The sequence below is a fragment of the Pelophylax lessonae genome (genome assembly GCF_965119305.1).
Source record: "Pelophylax lessonae genome assembly, chromosome: 6".
NCBI classification, from domain to species: domain Eukaryota; kingdom Metazoa; phylum Chordata; class Amphibia; order Anura; family Ranidae; genus Pelophylax; species Pelophylax lessonae.
This window is the reverse complement of record NC_138773.1, coordinates 45,475,712-45,499,466: the sequence shown is the minus strand read 5'-3', so window position 1 is coordinate 45,499,466 and position 23,755 is coordinate 45,475,712. Positions and strand designations below refer to the sequence as shown.

General features: G+C 43.8%; 1 protein-coding gene across 1 annotated transcript in view; it reads right to left on the bottom strand.

Annotated features, from left to right (window-relative positions):
* The window catches only part of RHOT2 (ras homolog family member T2), a 78,290-nt gene that overhangs the window by 38,359 nt on the left and 16,176 nt on the right, over positions 1–23,755 (bottom strand). The window contains exons 5-13 of the mRNA XM_082260969.1: positions 22,891–22,944; positions 20,703–20,755; positions 20,503–20,611; positions 20,314–20,415; positions 17,358–17,456; positions 15,505–15,613; positions 13,098–13,218; positions 4,042–4,126; positions 2,332–2,477 (exon numbers count right to left, since the gene is read on the bottom strand). Of these exons, the coding sequence (XP_082117095.1) occupies positions 2,332–2,477; positions 4,042–4,126; positions 13,098–13,218; positions 15,505–15,613; positions 17,358–17,456; positions 20,314–20,415; positions 20,503–20,611; positions 20,703–20,755; positions 22,891–22,944 (878 nt within the window). The remainder of the gene's footprint in view (positions 1–2,331; positions 2,478–4,041; positions 4,127–13,097; positions 13,219–15,504; positions 15,614–17,357; positions 17,457–20,313; positions 20,416–20,502; positions 20,612–20,702; positions 20,756–22,890; positions 22,945–23,755) is intronic.

Genomic DNA, 23,755 nt, shown 5'->3' with positions numbered 1-23,755 from the left:
GGCCGACAATTTTGGGGGAAAAAAAAAAAAAAAAAATATATATATATATATATATATATATATATATATATATATATATATATGTGTGTGTGTGTGTGTGTATGCATGTATGTGTATATATATATATATATATATATATATATATATATATATATATACACACACATATATATATATATATATATATACACATATAGTATATATTTTTTAGTTCATGCAATAAAACCTATCCAATAAAAGAAAACCTAAAGTTTTAGAAAATCTAATTTCTTCATAAATTTGGAGAACGCCAATATGTATCCTAGAACATGTTTTTTGGCACAAAAAAATCCAATTCAGCGTATATTGATTGCTTTGAGCAAAAGTTATAGCATCTAGAAACTTTGGAATATATATTGGAATTTTTATTAGTATTTTTTTTTTTTTTAGATTAATAATAGCGGCGATCAGCGACTTCTAGTGGGACTGCGATATTGCGGTAGACTATTGGATACTGACACTTTGTCAAAAATATGCACTGTCACTGCACTAATGACACTGGCTGGGAAGGGGTTAAATTCTAGGGCATCAAAGGGTTAAAATGTTTGCCTAGCCAGTGTTGCGTGTTTGTGTACTGTGTGCGGTGTTTTTACTAAGGGAGGTGATGGATTTTATTCGCTGCTTTGCAGGGAGTGAAAATACTTCTCATCCCCGCTGTCAGGACGGAGCTCTGCCTTGTTTACATAGGCAGAGCACCGTCCAGTCTCTCTCCTCAACGATCCCCCATCCACTCACCGGCATCCGCTGATTGGCTTATGCGGTGACTAATCAAAGCAGAAGCGTTGCGCCCCCTAGGTGGAAGTGAAGAATCACGTATATATGCATGTTCCTGTGCAGAACGGTCGCCCTATAGCAGTATATTTGCTATGAGGCGGTTGTTATGTGGTTAAAAACACAGTGATACTTCTCTATGAAATACAGGCAGACCATGGCTGGTCAGAGGCTGCTCCCTGAAAACATCACATCTCCTTGCTTCAGTACTCCTCTCTAGAATCCTTAGCCACGACACGAGTGGGCTGGCTCTTGGGAGGAGTTATGCAAATCTCAAATTGCCTTGATGGGTGAATGTCAGTCTAGATCAGCCTTTTTTAAGCAGGGTGTCCAGGCACCCAGGGGTGCCTTCAGGTTTCTTCAGGGGTGCCTTGACAAAATCCTTAAAATTGTATACAAGCCAGCCTGAAGCCTGCCTTTTAGTTATACAAAGCCACAAAGTTTCATTGCGCACCATTACAACCTTCCAGCCACTGCTGTCCTAACAATCAATGACGTCATTGGTTGATAGGTGAATGTTAAGTGCCTGCATAGCATACTTGTTTGCCCCTCCCGCACCCCTCTCCATCAGAAATGGGATCACATTAGCTGAATGAAGGAGAGAAGCTGAGGGAGATGAGAAACATTGGAATACTAGACAGTAACAGTGTGCATAAATGTATTGGCTTTAGAAGAATACATTACCTCCAACATTGGGTGTGTGGATATTGTCGTGTCCTGGAAAACTTTACGCTTAGTTTTTTATATATTATAATGAGGTCCCTAATTTTAGAGGGTGCCTTGACTAAAAAAAGGTTGAGAAACCCTGGTCCAGAGCAGTGAGTGTTCCTAGACAAATTGCATTTGCAGGCAGAACACACTAGATAACACCCACATGTGATGCTGAGCCTCCATTATTAAAGGAACTGAAATCTGATTAATAAAAGGGGCGAGCCTGGGACAGTCAATAGATGATGCTGGACATCTTACAACCAGGAAATGAGGCGGGCTCTATCTGATTTGCTGTAGCTTCTAATGCACATTGTGAGAAGCTCACAGTGTGCAGTGAAATCAGAGTAAGCAATATAAGTCCAGGAGAGGAGCCGCTACAACTGTGCCAGAATAAAGGGAGGGCTGGAGGTCAGATTTAGCCAGCAAGAATTGCTGAGCCACATAAGACACTCCAAAAATAAGATGTGACGCACCAGGGCACACGTACGCTAAAAGCTACTAAAAGATTATAAGTGTAGACCAACAGCAACCTACAAGGGTCAAGTCACACAGCAAGACAAGAAGGTCTTGGGAATGCAACTCTATCGGCTGTACATAACTAGACTTTCATTGATCAATTCAACCAATAACTTCTAACAACCAGGTCATGTAATATGAAAGCCATCCAACTGGATCCGACATCGTTGAAAGTGAAAAATCAAATTGCCGGTAAAGCAAATCTAGGCAAAGGAATAGCAGCACACAGAGGACTGTCACTGCATAAGACTAATGGAAACACAGAATAGATGATGAGATGGCTGTTTAACTTACGTCCACTGACACAAGTATCCATGCAGAGGCAGCAAGCCGTTCCCTGCCACACACACCGTGCTCGGCAGCTGAGGGCCCCAGGCTGTGTAAGGGAAAACACTGAAAAAACTTTGCAGCTCAGAAGGATTTAGAGCACCATCGCCATCCTGTGGAAAGAAAGGGAAATACTTTTTATCATGGGTATTGAACAACTGCGTCATCTACGGTGTACCTTCCACCTTTACTCTTTAAAGTGGAACTAAACCCACCAATTTAACCCTTTCCCGAAACAGTTACATTCAAGGCATGCTGAGAATGATAACTGTCACAGTTGCTTGTACTCTCAACTAAAATGTCGAGCCATGAAATGGCAAATTTCATAACTAGTCACATGGCAACTGCAGTTCAAACCGAGGCTAAGATGGCAGCTTCCTTGGCGGATGCGGATCTTCACCCTCCAAAACGCTATCCCTCTGCTTTCCCCCCTTCTCCAGTCCTCTACATAAATAATGATCTTTTTTTCCCCTTTAAGTACTCTTTTTTTAAGAATTTGTCCAATCACGCCACGCCACGCCCCCACCCTGGCCCCCCGTGCTCCCTGTGTCTATGGGATATGCATTTCAAATACACCAGGAGGCATAGCTCCAGAGGCACGCCGGCTGGACCCGGAACAACTGGCAGCCTATCGATGAGGTCATAGCAAAACATGGCGGCGTGGGACCGAATGCTGGTAGAAGAGGATCCCAGCTGGACAAAGGATCTGCTGGGGGGGTGAGGGGGGCACACCACCAGGTAAGCAGGGGTTGGGGGTGAAAATCTGCTTTAAGTCTTTTTAGGTTCCGGTTAATCACATGACCGGTATTGTACCTAGACACACCCCGCTATATCCCCCCCTTCCTACATTATTACATTTAATAAAGCAGCACTGTTATTTCTCCCCATTCCTACATCAATACATACACACATCAATACATACACACAGCAATACAATAAACAGCATGGCTATTCCTCTATTCCTATATTTAAGCTGAGGTTTATTAAACACACATCATACCTTTTCATGTTTACCCCCATCCGATCAGCATGCAAATAACATTTTCAGTAAAATCCCTTTGTTTTGAAGTGGGTACAACTGGGTTTGTCTGCTGGTTTTTGCTTTGAGTGTGCTGTGAGGGGCCAATAGACTCCTGTAAATTTTACAGCACTCTTCCAAGTGTTATATAAAAGAACACATCCCTGGTATCCCTTTAGATGTGTGTGTGCCCCCCCCCCTGCTGGTTTCAGTGCTGCACACTTGAGCTGTGCATTCTGCTGATCGGTTGCTCGACCATGCATGTTTAAAGGGATGTTGGAGATGTGTTCTTTCATATCATGCTCTGGAACAACATGCCTGATCTGATGACAGAGAAAGCGGATAGCTGTGAGCAATGGGCAATTACAGTACAGATCTTCAGGAGAGGGGATTGATGATTGAAGTCGTTCACACAGGAAATGAAGAGGGGCACAAGATAGCTGCTGTAGCTTCAAAGGGTTATATTATGGAGATGCAACTTTGGGGGGAATTAAGAACATACGGTTTTAACACAGCAGAGAACTTGCTACAAGTGTTGGGGGGGGGGGGGGAGGAGGTAAGGTTGGAGTTTAGCTTTAATACATTTCATAATAGGCAGCATTTCCTGGTTTCCCACATCATTAGATAAATAAGCCGTGCGTGTTTCACACTCCTCTCACCAAGTCATGCTTCTCGAATGTCTTCTGCAGGAATTGGTAGCCGAAGTGGTTGAGCTCTGTGGAGGAGTCGTGAGGAATGCGCAGTCTGTGGGGAGGGAAGGAAGAAATAATTATCATTGGAGACAATAGAAGAAAATGCGGAGGTGGAGGACGACAGCCTTCTATTAACCTCATAGATACTTACATAGGAAAACATGACAACAGGGAGATCTACTATCATCAAAAATACAGATCTAAAATCTGGAGACATCTGCTGCCTTCCCAGTGCATAAATAGGAAAGCTGATTGGGTTTACAGTACTGGGACGGCTTGTATGATACACAGCAAGATAACGCAAACATTGATTACAATAATAATGGAGGGACTGTAGTAGGGAGAGATCGATTATCGGCAGAGGCCAATATGCACTTTCCCCGATATATCGTTATCGGCCCCAGAACTGCCCGATATTGCCGTATTTTCGTGACGTCATTCTGCCTTCTTAGGCCGTCTCCCTCGCCTTGGACAGCCTCGTCTGGAGTCGGGACTAGTCTCGCGGGAGTGTATCACAGCCATACACCCACCCACAGCAGCCCGGTGCCAGCCAGCCAGCCACCCACATCCACAGGCCCTGTACCAGCCAGCCAGCCACAGGCACTGTACCAGCGAGCCACCCACAGGCCCTGTACCAGCCACCCACCCACAGGCCCTGTACCAGCCAGCCACAGGCACTGTACCAGCGAGTCAGCCAGCCAGCCACAGGCACTGTACCTGCCACCCACCCACAGGCCCTGTACCAGCCAGCAACAGGGCACTGTACCAGCGAGCCAGCCAGCCACCGTCAGGCACTGTACCAGCCACCCACCCACAGGCCCTGTACCAGCGAGCCAGCAAGCCACCCACAGGCCCTGCAGCAGCCAGCCAGCCAGCCACAGGCACTGTACCAGCGAGCCAGCCAGTCACCCACAGGCTCTTTACCAGCCAGCCAGCCACAGTACCAGCCAGCCACAGGCACTTTACCAGCCAGCCAGCCACCCACAGGCCCTTTACAAGCCAGCCAAAGGCACTGTACCAGCCAGCCACCCACAGGCCCTGTACCAGCCAGCCACCCACAGCCCCTGTGCCAGCCACCCGCCTACCACAGGGTACCAGCCAGCCACCCACCACAGGGCGCCAGCCAGCTAGCCAGCCACCCACCACAGGGTGCCAGACAGCCAGCCACCCACCACAGGGTGCCAGCCAGCTAGCCAGCCACCCACCACAGGGTGCCAGACAGCCACCCACCGCCAGGTGCCAGCCATCCATCAGAGAGTGCCAGCAAGTCAGCCACCCACCACACCGTGCCAACAAGCCAGCCATTAAGCATTAAACAAAAATTAACATGTTCAGTACCAGATTTGTGTCAAAAATTTTCTTTATTTTTCAAAACTTTAACTGTACAAAATATCGGCCCATATCAGCCGATACCAATATATTGTGACCAAAAGGAGGATCTGGTATATGGGTAAGTACTGTATGTCTCCTTTTATTGTTTGGCTGAACATAAATGAGCAAATAACCCTTTCAGTGCAGGCACAGCCCCACTGCAAGGGATCAGTTTTTTTTTGTGCGGAGTTGGGCTTAAAATGAATTTAAATTTTCTTCTGAACAGGCATCATCACAGGTCGTAACTCTCTTTTTTATGGTGTACATTGGCATGCAGTTTTGTGCATTGCACTGCAAAAAAATGCAACATGCCTTCATTTGCCTCAACACACCACACTAGTGTAGTATGAACAGGGCACATGGACATCACTTGTTATCCCTGAGTTGATCAGCATAGATCAAATCACAGTGTAAAGAAGACCCAAGGTGTTTTCACACATCCTTATAACAGCATCTTTACACTCATTCTTTAACCACCTCAATACAGGGCACTTCAACCCCCTTCCTTCCCAGACCAATTTTCATCTTTTAGCGTTGTTGCATTTTGAATGACAATTGCGCGGTCATGCAACCTTGTACCTAAACCAAATTTGTGTCATTTTTTTCCCCACAAATAGAGCTTTCTTTTGGTGGTATTTGATCACTGCCAGGTTTTTTCTTTTTTGGTGCACAAATAAAAAAAGACAGAAAAGTTTGAAAAAAAAAAAAAAGTTTTTTTGTTTAGGTTATAAAATTTTGTGAATAGATAAGTTTTTTCCTGCACTGATGAGCACTGATGACGCCGCACTGACAGGCACTGATGAGGAGACACTGATTGGATGGCACTGATGGGGTGGCACTGATATGCAGCACTGATGGGCACTGATATGCAGCACTGATGGGCACTGATCTGTGGCACTGATAGATAGCACTGATATGTAGCATTGGTGGGCACTGATAGGCAGCGCTGATGGGCACTGATAGGCAGCACTGATGGGCACTGATCGGAGGCACTGATGGGCACTGATAGGTGGCACTGATCGGCACTGATGGGGGGGCACTGATATGCACTGATGGGGGGGCACTGATATGCACTGATGGGGGGCACTGATGGGCACCTATAGGCAGCACTGGTGGGCAATAATGGGCACTGGTGGATGGCAATAACGGGCACTGGTGGGCAGCACTGATATATGGCATTGGTGGGCAGCACTGATAGGAGGGCACTACTGGCAGGCTGTTTGCCATCCCTGGTGGCCATCCCTGGTGGTCATGGGTGGGCATCCCTGGTGGCTCTAGTGGCACCCCACCCCCCCCCAGGGCTGCACTGGTAATCAATGTTCTGATTACCAGCACAGACCCCCCCTGTGAACAGTGAGTAATTAGAAATACTCACTGATCACCCCAGCTCCAGTATCGATCCTCTTCTTCTCCTCCCTGACAGGATCTGTCAGGGAGGAGAAGAGATCGAAGCCGTTACAACGGCTGTATTTACATTGCATGACGGCTGTGATTGGACACAGCCGTCATGTGATCAGGAGGGCCAATCACAGGGCCCTCCTGCCGCATCTTGTTGCGCTGTGTCCGAGGGACACAGGCACATCGAGATCGCGCCGCTGCGCGTGCACGCGGCGGCACGATCTCGCTCCTTCTGAAGGACGTTCCGGAACGTCCATTCAGAAGGACGAGACTCCCACCCGGCCGTATATGTACAATGGCCGAGTGGGAGGTGGTTAAAGTAATATTAACCACTTCTGGACCGGAAGGATTTGCCCACTTAATGACCAGGCCATTTTTTTGCGATTTGGCACTGCGTTATTTTAACGGACAATTGCGCGGTCATGTGACGCTGTATCCAAATAAAATTGATGTCCTTTTTTTCCCACAAATAGAGCTTTCTTTTGGTGGTATTTGATCACCTGTGCGATTTTTATTTATTGCGCTTTAAACAAAAAAACCCTGGCATGTCGGCCTCCTGGTGAGGCAATCCTGAGAACCATGACCCTATACTAACCTGCAGCAAAACCCATCTCCACCATCAGGGGCTCTGATTAACACCGGTTAGTGCTTAGATCCCACAGCTAGGGTAAGCCCACAGGAGGAAGCCTGAAATGACTACCTCTGTTTTATCTGGTTAGATTTCTTGACACCTTTGTATGGAAGGGTGTGACGTGTTTCTTGTTTCTATTTAGATGTACTGAACCTTTAATGAAAAGCACGGACACACTCATTGACATAAAGAGTGAATGAGGCTCCTGTTCCCTCTCACACAACCAATATGCAGGAACAGGTGCTGTAACGTCTGCAGTACGCGTGAAGAAACCAAATACACAGATGCTGCAGTTCATAGCAGATCTGAACTTGCTCTGTAAAATGTTCAATTAAATATAGTTGTAGTTCACACAATTTCTAGATGAAGATGCTGCCGTCACAATTCTTCGCCCACTACAGGCTGTACACAAAGAGGATCGTTCTATCCGACTGGAGCACTGCCAACGGTGTAGGTAGCTACAACTCACAGCAGAGGATTGGAATGAAAAGCCACTGCATACTAATGATTCCACAAGGAGATGTGTTGTTTAAAGTCATTGCCGCTGTCAGTATTGAGACACTAATTTTACCAATTTCCCATGACAAAATAAGCCAGATCTAATACAGATCTGTCTGATTACTATTTTATTGAGTCCATTTAAAGTGATAATAAACCCAAAACCAAAAATGTAATATATTGCAGATTACCAACCATGAGTGTATTCGTTTACTTTTTATAGGTTTTTCCCCTCTGTTTTCACCTGGTGATATGGCCAGTAACACACCTCCTGTATTAGAGTGCCACCACTCTGGATGAAGGAGCACAAGGGCACCTATGGCAGGTAGCATTGCTGAAGCCACATGACCCTTGACGTAACGTGAAGGACGGAGCCTGGGTGATCGCAGACTGGAAATTACGCTTTTACCCGTATCAGCGGTATTTTTTAAAGTGGTTGTAAAGCCTCAAGGTTTTTCACTTTAATGCATTCTATGCATTAACCACTTTAGCCCCAGCCCTATTTCGGACACTTTTTGTTCACAAGTTAAAACCAGTATTTTTTCCTAGAAAACTACTTAGAACCCCCAAACATTATATATATTTTTTTAGCAAAGACTCTGGAGAATAAAATGTCGGTCATTGCAAAATTTTTTGTCACGCGGTATTTGCGCAGCGGTCTTTAAAACGCCATTTTTTTGGAAAAAATTTGAAAAATCACATTTCACTGCATTTAAAAAATACTAAACAGTAAAGTTAGCCCATTTTTTTTGTATATTGTGAAAGATGATGTCACGCCGAGTAAATAGATACCAAACATGTTACGGTTTAAAATTGCGCCCCCCCGTGGGATGGCGACAAACTACGGTCAATAGAGATCTCAATCTGCGACGCTTTAAATTTATTTAAAGGTTACCAGTTTAGAGTTAGAGTGTAGCTCTTTTTTTTTAATTATTGCCCACGCTCTGGCGATCGCGGCGATACCTCACATGTGTGGTTTGAACAGCGATTTCATTTGCGGCTCGACTTGCGTATACGTTTTTTTTTGTGCGCGAGCTAACGGTGACGGGGACGGCTAAATTTTTTTTTTTTTTTTTTTTCCTATTTATTTTTTCTTTTTTTTTAAACTTTATTACAGGTTTTTAAAAAAAAAAAAATCTGATCACTTTTATTGCTGTCACAAGCAATGTAAACATCCCTGGTGACAGCAATATGTCGTGACAGGTACTCTTTATGGAGGGATCGAGGGTCTAAAAGACCCTAGACCCCTCCACTACACTTCCCTGTATGCAAAACGCCGAAAACGGCATTTTTGCATACAGCCGTTTTTCAAATCTGCCGCCTTTTGCAGCACAGTAACCCGGACGTGACGTCATGGACGCCGCCTCCGGGTTACGTCATCGGAGACCCGATCGATGCCGTTTCCGGCATTCATCGGGACTCCATCCAGCCGGCGGACGTGCCGGCTGGGTGCTCGGGGCTCCCGGTGGGACGGTAGCCCCGAGCAAAGCCGCGGAAGGCGGCGGGAGGGGGGGGACGTCCCCTCCCGCCCCCCCGGGTAACGATCGAGCGGCTCCCGAGCCGCATCGATCGTTACCGACGGAAAGCCGACCGTCGGCTTCAAACAACGGTACCGGGATGATGCCTCTAGCTAGAGGCATCATCCCGGTATAACCCCGCAAAGTCTGATGACGTAGAGGTTACGTGACTGGTAGTAAAGTGGTTAAGGTAAAAAACCTTCTGTGCTGAAGCTCCCCCCCCCAGACCCCTCCCCCTTTTCTCACCTGAGGCAGATCCGATACAGCGATGTGCCCAAGCATAGCGGCTCCAGACACTCTCTCCTCACTGGACAGACTGATAGCAGCAGGAGCCATTGGCTCCCACTGCTATCAATCAAATCATGTGACACTGGAGCGGGGAACAGGGCTGAGTCCCGCTGTCTGTGTCAATGGATGCAGCATCGGGACTCGGGAGCAAGCTCGCACAGGTGCCCATGCCACAGGTGCCCATGGAAAGCAGCTTTCTGTGGGGGCACTCAATGAAGAGGAGGGGCCTGGAGCTCCGGCGGGACCCCAGAAAAAGAGGATTGGGGCTGCTTTGTGTAAAACGACTGCACTGAACATTTAAGTATAGGCATGTTTGGTATTTTTACAAAAAAAAAAAAAAAAAAAAAGAAGGTTTACAAACACTTAAAGCGGTTGTATACTCATGAAAAAAAACAAACCCTGCAGGACAAAGGCATAATGAGCTAGTATGCATCGCATACTGGCTCATTATGAAATACTTTCCTTAGAACGAAACCCCGACACGGTCGTCTGGACAACGCTGAGGGCGCTTGACATGTTCCCTCGGCGTCTCTTCCTGGTTCGATGACGTCACTCCCGAGCATGCGCGCGGGAGTTTCACTTTCCGGCAAGAGCCGGCAAGGAGCTCTGAAGGTCTGCCGGACCTTCAGAGCGCATGCGCAGCTGACGTCAGCGGCTGCATGCAGGTTGAATATCTCCTAAACCATGCCGGTTTAGGAGATATTAATTGTACCTACAAGTAAGCCTTATTATAGGCTTACCTGTAGGTAAAAGTCAAATAGCGGAGTATACTACCGCTTTAAAGCTTTTAAGATGCACAATTGTTTCTTTAATATGATGTGAGTGCAGTTTTGTAGAATAAAGTGTAAGTTCCATTTATACTACACCATTGGAGGCTTTCTTTGCTGTGATACAGCATGGCCGCATGAGTATTCGTTTTTATGCACACTGAACGTTATCAAAACGCCAGTAGAAAGCTGCAGAAGGCATTTTTTAGCTATTTTGCAGTAGAGTTTTTTAGCTGTAGCGTTTTTTAGCAAAACTATACTCCCACAAAAGCTTATGGCTCAAAAACGCTGATAAACGCCCAATAGCAGCGTCTTTTTGGCGTTTTTAGGCTTTTATCAATGTTAGAGCATTTTTACAGCTGAAAAACTCCTCTTAAAACCCACTGGTTCTTGGAGGGTTTTCTAGCCAGACAACGCCCCTGCCAAAAACTGCTGATAACAGTCTATGTGTGCATGGACACATAGGATAACATGCTGGAGAGTTTACTGGCTGCAGAAAAAAACATCAGAAGCCAAAAACATCCAATGTGCATGAGGCCTAAGGCAGCCTTAAAGGGGACTTCACCCAAGTTTCCTGAAAGATAACTGAAGAGCACAGACAGGCTCCCTAGTGAACAGGAGGTCCTAGTGAACTCACTATAAATGCACAGAACAGCACCCATACATCTAGGAGAACCTGGTGGAAACATCACATGCCTTATAGGACCTTGCATTCCTTGTGGGTAATATTTCCAAGGTGACAGCATTGTTAGCACTGAGTTTGTACGAGAGAAAGGATCCTGTTATGGCACTTTATTTTTACAGGTTTCTGCCAAATTACACTGGAAGATGCATGATTCAAATGTATTCGCTGTTTACGGACATATGGCACCGATAGCAAGCACAGAAGTCTTTGGACTATATACATGCATGTCTAGGACAATTTTTCAGAACTGTATTACTACATGATAATTTGACCTTACGGTGTGATAATTACTATTTTTTGGTTTATTTACACTTTTCTTGTGGTAGTACTGATATAGACCCACGTGTGGTTGGAAGTTAATAAGTAGGGCAGCACTATAAATTCCCCTTTTGGGTGAAGTTCCGATTGTTTGCTTCCTCCCTCTGCCCCTCCTCAGCTGCAACATTTGGCCCCTTTTGGGGGGGGGGGGGGGGGGTAGGTACCTGGTTCTGACAGGTCCCTGCTCCCATGTCCGATCGCCATGCTAATCTGAGCTGAAAGTTTCCTTCCCCTGCAGTCTTCTGGGACACATCACAGGTCCCAGAAGACTATGGGACCATTCACAAGGCGCAGTGCGGCTCGTGCATGCACAGTAGGAAACCCGCTTCACAACCTGTTTCCCTTACTTGAGATGCTGGTTCCTGCACCTGAAGCGGATTTAAGAATCGGCCTGGGTGAGGACTCTGCTGGATCCCAGGACAGGTAATTGTAAAAGTCAGCAGCTACAGTATTTATAGCTGCTGACTTTTAATTTTTTTGGGGAAGCTAGAGCTCCTCTAATTCTTTGTGTTCACATATTATTGTGGGAACACAAAAAGTGTTAGCTGCTACCTTAGTATTGTTTATTGTTGTATTTTGGTAGAACAGGAGTTACAGGTGCATCTCATAAAATTTAAATATCATTAAACAGTTATTTTACTTCAGTAATTCAATTCAAAAAGTTAAACTCCTATTTTATATAGATGCGTTACACACAGAGTGATATATTTCAAGCATCTCTTTCTTTCTATTAATTTTGACAATTTAGGCTTACAGCTAGTGAAAACCCAAAATTCAGTATCTCAGAAAATAGAATATTACACAAGTCCAAAAAAAAAAAAAGATTTTTAATACAGAAATGTTGGCTTACTGAAAAGTATGTCCATGTACAGTATAGTATGCATTGAATACTTGGTCGGGGCTCCTTTTGCATGAATTACTACATAAATATGGCGTGGCAGAGGGAAGCATGAAGTTCTCTAGAATTTCCTGGTAGAGGGCTGCACTGACTTTGGACTTGATAAAACACAGTGGGCCAAAACCAGCAGATGACATGGCTCCCCAAATCATCACAGATTGTGGAAAATTTTGCATTTCATTTGGAAATCAAGGTCCCAGAGTCTGGAGGAAGAGTGGAGAGGCACGGAATCCAAGTTGCATGAGGTCCAGTGTGAAGTTTCCACGGTCAGTGATGATTTGGGGAGCCAAAGTGTGTAACGCATCAATATAACATATAGAAGTTTCACTTTTTGAATTAAATTACTGAAATAAATTAACTTTTTTGATGATATTCTAATTTTTGAGATGTACCTGTATTTTGTTTCTACCTTTCTTTAGCATTACTAGAAACAGAAAACAAGGAATATATGTGTGTCGAAAACAAAAATCAAATTTGCTGTTCTTCACGAATGCGCCTCCCCGTCCGGTATTTCTATGTTCTGAATTTTATAAATGCAGTTATTAAAAGCATAGTAAGAATGCAGGAATAATTCTACACAGAAAGAGAAAAGACAAGTAGATGAAAGGAAATCACTCACAGTCAGCATAGAAAATGAGGAATGGGAACTCACGGAGGGTAGAGGTAGTCGTCAGTAAGTTCCAGTGAATCATCATATCCAAAACGTCGCAGTATGGTCCAGGTGGTTTCGTGGCGTCCCCGCTGGATAAACAGGGTGTTGAGGAAGAGGAAACCTGAAGAGAAGATAAATTGTGGAAATGGGAAACCAAAGAACCAAAAAAAAAAAAGAACGATGAAAAAAAGAGTTTGTGTGACGGACCGCGTGCTTCCAATCCGTTTACACTGCAAACACTTTGAATAGCAGAAGTACCAGGAACACAATAAGGTGGCCTAAACCAAACCTTTCCTAAGAGAACATGGGGGCTTCCATTGACAAATTATTTTGAAAGTGTTAGATTATTATTACTGTACAGGATTTATATAGCGCCAACAGTCTGCGCATGATCATCATACTATCCCAATGGCTTCAATACTTTGGCATACTGAGGCATTAACTCAGAGCAAGCTTTCAGAACTCCACTATGAGTGCTCTGAGGAGAGTTCTGATGCGATTCTTGCTTTGTAATCACCATGCTTATTCTGGTTAGTGACACCTAACTTACCCAAGAAAGAGACAGCCAGGCATTTAGGGTGAGCAATGGCGGCCTCCATAAACCTCCTAGTAGCATTCCTGGAAAACGCTTTTAATTTATGCTCTTTGCTGATCAGTGAATTGCAGTCTGCAGCTCCATAACTTCCATAGAATAGCTAAGGGCTATTTCAAAGTGAATCCATCAGCTGCTCTAGCTTTTAGGCCTGGTTCGCACTAGTAAAGACATAAAGCCTCAAAAAGATATATCAATTTTGTTTTTTTTTACTAGTCTGGCATCCACCTTACCCCTGTCTTTGTGGCAGTTTTTATTAGCCCAGAGCAGGTATACCATGAACACACCAGAGCACTATGTAAAGTAAGGATCAGTGAAACAAAATTTATCCTCTAAGGAGCAAAGAGTTAAAAAAACACTGAACAGCCTCCCTCTAGGATCAAACAGAAAGAATGCAACTCCATTCACAAGAGCCTTAGTGACAGGGTCAGTACACCAAAAACCGTCTTTATCAGACGCTAAATGGGTGTACAAAGGGGAAAGCACCAAGAGCAGAATGTATAACATCCAGATTCAATTTATTTCAGATACACATTTTGCTCAAAACAGTACTCGATGAAGGGGGACACTTTGAACCGCTGTGTTGGCTTTTTATGATATAAGATTCTGAAATACAACTCAATCTGTGCAATTGACAACGTGCTTTGTTACTTGCACACCTAGTACTACTTGAGCAAATAGCCAACCTTCAGCAGATTGCAGGTGCAATGTTCAGCTCTTGTAGTCAGTGTAGTGGTCTGTCCATACCTTCGATATAGGCAGACAGTTACCGAATGACAGGAAGCTCAATGGACTACAAGAGTGTTCAGCAGCACTCTGGTAGTTCATTGAGAAATACAAGCCATCAGCTGCAAAGGCTGTCGGTACTTGTAGTTCATTCATTCACAGAACTCTGTAAATGCATGACATAGCCATGTGGGTAGAGCCCCGCATGACCACGTTCTTTTCAAATTCTGACAGCAGGTGCAATGAGAATATCCCCAGCCCACTGTCACAGTGAAAGGGTAGGAGGGAGAGCTGCAGGAGCAGAAATATGTTACATGTTCGACCCTATAAACGGTTGTAAAAAGGTAAACATATCCTTTAACAAAGTGACCATGTTGAAATAAAATGAATGGACTCTACAGACAAAAACAGAGCTGTCTTGTCTGCCTTGAAACAGCCACCAGGTCCACGGGATAGCGCAAAATAATGCTGGTGCATTGCTGTATACAGAAAAATTACATCTATCTTTGGTAGGACACATGACGTCCTTAAAGGGATAGTTCACCTTTACTACAAAACTGCCTATGCAGATGAGGGGCATCTGTAGATAAAAACAAACTGTGCGGCACCTTGCAATAGGTGTGGCCATTTATATACCTTATGAGGCCTGACTAGAATACTCCCAGGACATTGCTAAGTACTCCCAGGACATTGCTAAGTACTCCCAGGACATTGCTAAGTAAGGCCTAGTCATTACTGCTCACCTCCATTATCATGGGAGTGAGCTCTTAAATGCTGAGCTCAGAGCTACTGCATCAGGGAGAGAAAGAGTATTTGAGGGGGTTTGTATCAGAGAAAGAGCTTACTCCTGTGATGGTGGAGGTGAGCAGTAATTACTAGGCCTCACTTAGCAACGTCCTGGGTGTACTTAGCAACATCCTAGGAGTACCTATACACCTATAGCAAGGGTATTATTATTTATCTTTACTCAGAGTTGCAAAGTTTTTTTTATCTACAAACATCCCTTATCTGTGTAGGCAGGTTTTTTGTAAAGGACTATCCCTTCAAAGTCTTAATTTCATCATCCTTCAGTTGCACCATTAACCTTACCATCTAGCGTCAGTCCGTTGTCCCGTACGCCATCTGCTGTGTTCTTTTTTACAACCATCTTCACATCTTCTAAGGCTTGAGGTGCCAGCGGGTTCCCAAAGCAGGACTGCTATCTCCCGACAAACAGGACACATATTATACACAAATGCATAAATAACAGAAAATGGATACATTAAAGCGGAGTTCCATCCATTTTTTTTAACCTGCAAGCATTCCCACACCCACCAGCAATGCTATTGTAAATAGGTAATTTTTTTATTTTCTAAATACCTTTTTTTATTTTATTTCTTGCAGACCTTCCAGTACAAGCTGCCTAGGCGATTACATCACAAGGCGATTCCCACGGACTCCTAGGATATCAGCGTCACCTATCCCAGGAGTCCATGGGAATCGCCTAATACTGTATTCAGCGCTGAGCAGTGACATTAATGTGCAGGCGCGAGATCGGGATGTGCATGCTAGGTAGCCAGCTGCACCGAAACCCCGGAAATAAAGACTAGCGGGCTCCAGATGCCGACAAAGGCAATGGACCCTGCCTGTAGATCAGGTTAGATTTAAACAATTTAAAACAAACAAGAAGGAAAACACTACTGACTGTATCGAAATGGTACGTTAGAAGTAGTAACAATGACTGGGAGCATTAAAAAAAATTATATATTTGGGGACTGGAACTCCGCTTTTAAAGAGGACATGTATGTATATATATATATATATATATATATATATATATATATATATATATATAAAAAAACCCTCAACCAGTTTCTCCTTTACAGTTGAACAGTTGCTGATTAGTTGCTATGAGTGTCTCTCTTGAACTGTAGTTTTAGATAGTTTGGATCCACAATAATTTTTCTGTTGCAGACTATTTCAGCGGTTCTAAACCTTATTGGATTCCTTATCATAGTTAGGCAAGAGAAGCTTAGACTTAAAGTGGAACTCCAACCAAAAGGAGAAGCTCCGCTTTACTGCCTCCTCTGCCACATTTGGCACCTCTTGGGGGGAGGGGGTATCTGGTTTTTGCCACAGCGAACTGAGCCAGAAGTTTGGCCTCTCACTCCTACCCCCGGAGCTAGGTATGCTTCGCGCACGTGCCATAGGAAATCGGCTGTAAAGCCGCAAGGCTTCAATGCCGGTTTCCCTTAGTCAAGATGGCGGCGCCAGCATGCGATAACTGATTGCAAAATTTGCTGGATTCCTGCACAGCAGTACCCCTGGACAGTATTTGTAGCTAATGACTTCATCTTTTTTGGTGGAGCCTGGATCTCCTTCTTAAAAATATAATTCTAAGCAAAACTTTGATTGTAGCTTTGGATAGAGTATTGTAGGGTTAGAACCTCTTTCCTAATGTAACCAAACATTTAAAAATAAATAATAAAAACAAACAGTTATAATTTTGCAAAAAAATAAGTATAAGGCACCATTCAAATATCACAAAGCAGGAGCGAGTGTTCCAGCTAGGTGATTGTCACGATTCACTTGAATGGACTGCCTTATGCGCGTTTGTCAACCGAAAAAGAAGGTTCTGCTCCTTTTTGGGTGACAAGTTTCACGCAATTTTTAAAGGTGCTGTTTGCTGCATGTCAATTTTGGCAGAATGGTATTGAGTTTGGTGTGCCATTGAATAATAATGGCACCCAGACGTGCCTTGCAAGTTTTGCAGCAATTGGCATGTGTTTTTGAATTGCGCGCAGATCGCCGCGATTCTGCCCACAATTCCAAATCCCAAAGTGTGAATGGGGCCTAGGGAAACTAAGCAAAATGGCAGACACCGCAACAAAAAAGCATAAAGATTGTGGCTAATAGTAGATGAGCATATCAAGCAGATATAAGAACAAAGCCTGGGATGATACCTGGAAATAGTTGAGCTCATCATCGCTCAGGATCTGGTTGTTGTCCTGATCTGAGATAGTAAAAATTCGAGTCAGGGCTTTCCTGCACTGCGGTCTCAGCTAAAGAGACAAAACAGACGATGTAAAAATATGAATTATACTCAGACACCAACAAAGTAAGATCATTTGCAGCCTGGCAGCTGAAAGACATTGGATGAACAAGCCTTGTTCTAGAACAGTGGTCCTCAACCCTGGCCTACAGGGCCCACTAACAGGCCAGATTTTAAGTATTACCTTGGGGAGATGCAGACTAGAGTACTGCAATCACTGAGCAGCAAATGATATCACCTGGGATGTATTTCAGTTATCTTACAAATCTGGCCTGTTAGTGGGCCCTGAGGACCAGGGTTGAGGACCACTGTTCTAGAACACTACCTCCAAACACCAATAATATCATACATTACATAAAACAAACTCATACTACTACAACTCACAAACAAGGACAAGTGGTGTAGCTATGAGAACTATAATGCTGTCTAAGAAGATCCTACCTGCAAACATGAAAGAGAAAGCATAACCTAGAAGGTTATGGCAATAAAGGAACCAAAAAGCCCTCTGCTGACATTTTTAGGATATGTGATAGAATAGGGCCCCTTTCATACGGGTGATCCAATCCGGTCTACCTGTCAGTTTTTCAGGTAGACCTGATTGGATGGTCCATGTATCCCTTGGAACAGGCAAGTGTGAAAGGACTTGTGTGTTTACACCTGCCGACCTCTGGGTCCAAAAAACAAAACAAAAGGGGATCTGTCCTCTTTTGTTTAGGCGGTTCCGAAGGTAGTTGGGTGGAAGCGGACACCGGGGTCTGTTTACCCCCAGCGGCCCATAAAGCAGAGCGAGCTTTGTCCATGGTCACTCAGTCAGAAACTGAGAAGACATGGAGTTATCATGCCTCCACCCTTGCTCAGATCAGTAGGGGATTTGCGAGTGGATACCCTGATGATCGGAACAAAATCCACCCTAAAGCTGGCCATACATTACCACTTGCTTACTGGGCACTTTCCCCTCCCCTTCCTGCCCAAGCCAATTTCCAGCTTTCAGCGCTGGCGCCCTTTGAATGACAGTTGCGCTTTCATGCAACATTGTACCCAGATGACATTTTTAGCATTTTTTGAGACAGATAGACCTTTCTGTATACAGCAATCCAGAAGGCTGGATGCACGCCCTAGGGGGTGCGGTTCGGGGAGGATGTCCATCCATCTTTCGGCTATAGCGCGGTAAGGAAGTGGTTATACAATTTTTTGTATAATTTCCTTTTGATTTATCTTAAAACTATGTAGTGCAAGGGCCTGCCCAATTGGATACAAATTGAAAAAGTGTTGCTTTAGGTTTTACCTCATATTATATGGTGTTTGATAAATCTAAAAAAAAAGAAAAATTGTATAATGTATGGCCAGGCTAAGACTTGAATATCTTATGTTGTAAGAAGCCTTTTCTGTGCTACACACACTGGTTCAGTAGAGGACTTTCTAGTTTGTTAGTTCCTACTTACAATAACCTTTTGGGTTATACAGTCTCATCCCAAGTCCTACTTCCACTGAAGCCATTGTTTTCTTGAACTGCACCAATGAGAGCCAACAAGACTTAACCGCTTGCCGACCGCCGCACGACTATTTACTGCGGCAGTCAGCCCCTCACAGGCAAAGAGACGTAGTACTACGTCGCTAGCCTGTGAGGGTCTAGGGAGCGAGCGCCCCCGGAGGCGCGCTCCCGCGCGGTCACGGACCCCCCCGCGCATGTGACCGGCGGACCCGATGCCGCCGGTCACTCGCGATCGTCGGGTGGAGAGGGAGAAAGGCAGGCGGCTAATGTAAACAAGCCGCCTGTCATTCTCCCCTGTGTAGGAATAGTGATCATACGGTTCTACTATGTAGGACCGTTGATCACTGTTCCTACACCTCAAGCCACAGCCAATCACAGTTAGAATCACGCCCCTAGGGACACACATAACCCCTCCCTCTCAAAAAAAGTTAACCCCTTCACTGCCAGTGTAATTTTACAGTAACAGTGCATATGTATAGCACTGATTACTGTAGAAATGTCACTGGTAACCCCAAAAGTGTCAAAAATGTCAGTCAAGGGTCCGATCTGTCCGCCGCAATGTCGCAGTACTGCAAAAAAAAAAAAAAAAAAAAATCGCAGATTTTACGCCATTACGCTTTAAAAAAAGACAACAAAAATGACAAAAATCTTTCCCTTTGTTAGTAAACGCGATAACTTTTGCGCAAACCAATCAAAATACGCTTTTTGCAATTTTTTTTACCAAACATATGTAGCATAAAACAAATTGGCCGAAAATGTTAAAAAAAAATGTTAAAAAATTTTGATTTTTACATTTTTTTTGGGGAATTTCATATAAAAAAATGTGAAAAATATTGTTATTTTTGAAAAATTGACGCTCTTTTTTTGTTTATAGCGCATGATCAAAAAATCGCACAGGTGATCAAATACCACCAAAAGAAAGCTCTGTTTGTGGGAAAAAAAGGACGTCAAATTAGTTTAGGTACATCGTCGCATGACCGCACAATTGTCCGTTAAATTCAAGCAGTGCCGAATAGCAAAATAGGCCCTGGTCAGGAAGGGGGTAAAATCTTCCAGGGCTTAAGTTTAAACAGCTGTTTGTATTTTGGAACGACTTTATAATTTTAGGCTGTATCTGTGATATAAACCAGCTAGTCTGACTGTAGAGTAAGCTATTGAGGCATAAAGAAATTATTTGCATGTCTCTCCCAACTATCCTGAAATCTAGAAAAAGTCCTCCTTTTTATGGGATACGTGATGGAATGAGATGAGTGAATACATTCTGTTCTAAGAAGGCTCTATACCTGTAGATCAGCATCATTTAGTTTTATTATATGTATTGCATACAAACATCTCTCTGTATATTCTCTTTATCTACAGTGCATCTTTAATTTACCTGCTTCTCCTCTGGGTCATATAAAGGTGCTGTGGGGTGTAGTACTGCTTTCTGGGCATAGTAGAAGACTTCGGAGATGTTCTTGAGGTTTTTAGCTGAACACTGGGAAGTGGAAAAAAAGAAAAGGATTGTCACTCTTAAACTTCTACACCCAACAATACACAGCACATTTCACACCAAGATCTTCACCTCTACACATGTCTCAATCTCTGAGAACTGGTTCATGATGGGCAGAATGGACTCCATGGAACTGCCACACTGCAGGTCTGATTTGTTCCCCACAAGGATTATGGGAAGTCTGTATGGAAGACAAAATTGACAGATCAATACGGTTTTTAGGAATAACATATTAGTTGGAGTAGGGAGTGTGGTAAAACAGGTGTCTTTACCGAAAGTTGCGCTCTGCCTTGCCATTGACCATGGGAATCCACTTTGACGCGATCTAAAAAAGAAATTTTATTAACCTCCCTGGCAGTATGATTATGTCAGGAATTCTGTACCAAAAGCGGTACAATTTTTTGCATGGAAATTTGGCGTTATGTATTATAGGCCTACAATTCTTAGTAATAACTGACTTAAACCTGACCAAAACAAGAGTCTAGTAGACATCCCAGATGTGATAAATTTGAAACACAAACACATGAATTATAATCGAATCAATAATATAATTTTATTATATAATATAATAAATACATATATTATATAATAAAATAATATTATTGATTAGATTATAATTCATGCGTTATATATTATATATGTGTGTGTTATATATATATATATATATATATACACATACATACATACATACATACATACATATACACACACACACACACATATATATATATATATATATATATATATATATATATATATATATATATATATATATATATATATATATATATATATATATATATATATATATATATATAATATAATATAAATGTTATGTGTTTGTGTTTTGTGCAACGTTTCAATTTCCCTCCCTAGTTCCGCTCCCATGTAGCATTGCTGCTGCAGGGAACGGAACCAGGAAGTCATCACACCGACGGAGGAGCTCGGCTGGCGATCACAGCAATGGGAGATCATCGCTGGATCGCCAGGAGAAGGTAAGAGACAGCGCTGCAGGCTCTGCTCATCTACCCCGAGCGTGACTCGGGGATACTGATAATAGCATGGAAAATCCACCCCGAGTGACGCTCGGGGATACCGCTAAGCAGGTTAAAGAAACACATGAGGGACCTTTTACATATTATAAAACGTTTTACAATTTATGAGGTTATAGCCTTACTGCAGTTTTGGGGCTTGCTTATACTCGCTTTAAAATGTGGCATTGGACATACTTTTTAAAGCACTCTGAACTCCAATCAAAGCACCTGTCAGTAAATAAAATGGTAAGCTTACAGTCCTGTTCACATGTTGTGTTTACATTTGCTTCAAAAATGATACCCGTGTCGATTTCTTTGTGCTTCAAAATGTCTCCAAAGCCTCCAAAGAAGTCTATGACAATGCTCGCTTAAAGCACCTGAAGCTTTTGAAAGGCTTTTATTCACAATTGGCTTTGTTTTGTTTTAGAGGCATTGCAGGTATAGGATTTCCCAGGATGCTCTTGGAAACCAAATAGTGAACTGGAAAGACATCAGCAGCAGTCACTTTGGGTTTATGTGTTTATATTCTGGAAGAGTCTGGTGCAGACGTCACATCTGGTGTGCAACGTGGAGCAACAGGAAGAAAAGCGAGGTCCACATTGTGTGCAAAATGGGAACGCTATAGCAGAAGGTGAGCAGGGACCAGAGAGATAGGACTGAACAGCAGAGCTGGGGGGCCAAAGCAGGAAAAACTAGCAGATATCATTCATGCTGCGCAGCATGGGAGTAATATAGCAGGAGGTGAGCAGGGACCAGAGAGAGAAGAGGATCAGCAAACCAGAGGATCAGCAGAGCTGGGGTTACTTCTGAGCAGGGGATCTGCTGAATGAGGGTATTAAAAAGCTGGAGATCTGCTGAATGAGGGTACTAATAAGCAGGGGATCTGCTTAACGAGGGTAATAATAAGCAGGGGATCTGCTGAACAGTGGTACTAATAAGCTGGGAATCTGCTTAATGAAGGTACTAAAAGCAGGGGATCTGCTGAACGGAGGTACTAATAAGCTGGGGATCTGCTTAATGAGGGTACTAATAAGCAGGGGATCTGCTGAACGGAGGTACTAATAAGCTAGGGTTCTGCTTAACAGGGGTACTAATGTTGCCATGCAATCCAGTACATCATATCTTCATTTTAGCGCAGCTCCGGTCTGTGTTGCAGTGTGAATGGGACACACAGGAAACAAGTGTTTTCTTTGTGTCCTTGTGGTGACAGGCATTTTACAATGCAGTAAAGCGCCTGCCAGCGCACAATGTGTGAGTACAGCGTAAGTTGGCTATAGAGTTTGCGTGTGTGGTAGAAACATTAAAGTACTATACATTTTTTGGGAAGTAACTTGTATAAATGTCTCAATGAATTGTACTGTACCATAGGATTCTTTGACTTTATATAAAGTGGATTAACATTTTTTTTTTAAATGGAAGTGCTTACCTTCTCAATGGTATGTAAATCTGTGACATCATAAACAACGCAGACAACGTTCGCCTGCAAAGTGAAAGAACTTCAGATTAAGGAAGTGGTAAGTTAGTAGAGGAGCTTGATAAAAGGTAGGTGAAGAAACAGAGAGAGTGAAAATAAAGATAGAGACAGATAAAAGGAGAAAAAGAACAGATACAGGAGAGAGAGAGAGAGAGAGCGAGCGAGCGAGATAGAGAGGAGAGAAAAAGAGAGAGAGATAGAGAAAGAGAGAGATAAAGATAGAGAGAGAGAGAGAAAGAGAGTAAAAAGAGAGAGAGGAGAGGAAAGAGAGAGAGAGAGAGAGAGAAGAGAGAGAGAGAGAGAAAAAGGAAGGGAGAAGAGGAGAGAAAGGAACATTCTCTTTAACCACCTCCCACCCGGGCCATTGTAAATATAGGAGAGGATCGATTCTGCAGCTGGGGTGATCAGTGAGTATTTCTAATTACTCACTGATCACAGGGGGGGTCTGTGCTGGTAATCAGAACATTGATTACCAGTGCAGCCCTGGGGGGAGAGGGTGCCACTGGAGCCACCAGGGATGCCCACCCATGACCACCAGGGATGCCCACCATGGCCACCAGGGATGGCAAACAGGGCTCAGAGAGCCTGCCAGTGGTGCCCCCCTATCAGTGCTGCCCACCAATGCCATCTATCAGTGCTGCCCACCAGTGCCTGTTATTGCCATCTATAAGTGCCGCCCACCAGTGCCCATTATTGCCCACCAGTGCTGCCTATCAGTGCCCCCCATCAGTGCCACCTATCAGTGCCTATCAGTGCCACCGATCAGTCCCCATCAGTGCCACCGATCAGTCCCCATCAGTGCTGCCTATCAGTGCCC